General features: G+C 30.3%; 1 protein-coding gene across 1 annotated transcript in view; it reads right to left on the minus strand.

Annotated features, from left to right (window-relative positions):
* Positions 1 to 1,104, minus strand: part of LOC107670426 (mitogen-activated protein kinase kinase kinase 3-like) — a 68,905-nt gene that overhangs the window by 11,789 nt on the left and 56,012 nt on the right. The window contains exon 12 of the mRNA XM_016463029.1: positions 301 to 372. Within this exon, the coding sequence (XP_016318515.1) occupies positions 301 to 372 (72 nt within the window). The remainder of the gene's footprint in view (positions 1 to 300; positions 373 to 1,104) is intronic.

Here is a 1,104-nt window from a genome sequence, read left to right on the forward strand (position 1 = left end):
ATATTATAATTACATTATAAATTATACATTATATTATTTATTTATTTTTAGATTCAATGATTTATTTAAAAATAATATACAAAGCAATAACAACAATAGATTATAACTCTTTTCAGCATCATGAACTTTGGTTATTCAACTTGATTTACATTTAAGCTCTCAGTTTAAATCAAGTCTCAAATTAAAAAAAAAGTAAATAATAAAGTTCATAAATAATTTCAAAATAATTCATGACATACACACAGTGGCTGTTTTCTATAGTTATAAATAGCACAGTTGTTCTGGTAAAGGACAGCTTACCTTCACCATAGTCTTTACTGCGACTGGACATGTGGAACTGGCGTGGGAAGGTCCCGTGTTTCCCGTGACGCCCTGCAGGTGGAGCAGTTACATACAAACCGGTTAGATGCAAATATTGCAAATAAGCAATATATTGCAAATAATAAGCAAATATTGATAATGAAACTGATTAGAGTATTTGATATTAAGATACGTGACTTTGTGCGTGCAGTCACTTGAATAAACTGTGAGGGAAACCTCATGAAATCAGATAAGCAGGGCCTGCTGTAGTGAGGAGCTCTTTACCACATGACACTTCATTCATTCAAAGCCACAAAACTAGAACACTCCCATTATAAACAACTGAGCTGTCTACTGCACTACAGAACAGACGGCTATGAGACTGAATTTCATGTCCAGCTTATGTGAAAATGGTTCAATTTGGCTGAATCTCACAAAAACTAAGGAAAGGTCCAATGTATATATATAAGCGATTCTTAGTAGTTTATTGTAATGCAAAAAAAATCTTATTTGCATTACTGTAATGCATTATAACTGTAATGCATTATTAATGCATTAAATCTTAATTAATTACATGAAATAATACATTTGGATAAATCTCACAAAGAAAAAAAAAGGAAATTTCCCAGGTATATTTTATAGATTTCATTCCAATATATAATTTCAGTAATAAGAAAGAGATTTTTTGCATTATAATGGATTACTAACACACACACACACACACACACACACACACATACATATACATACATATATATAAATATACACACACACACAAATACACACACAAAGATATATAAAAAA

Source organism: Sinocyclocheilus anshuiensis, unplaced genomic scaffold (genome assembly GCF_001515605.1).
Source record: "Sinocyclocheilus anshuiensis isolate Anshui unplaced genomic scaffold, SAMN03320099.WGS_v1.1 scaffold1177, whole genome shotgun sequence".
Lineage (NCBI taxonomy): Eukaryota > Metazoa > Chordata > Actinopteri > Cypriniformes > Cyprinidae > Sinocyclocheilus > Sinocyclocheilus anshuiensis.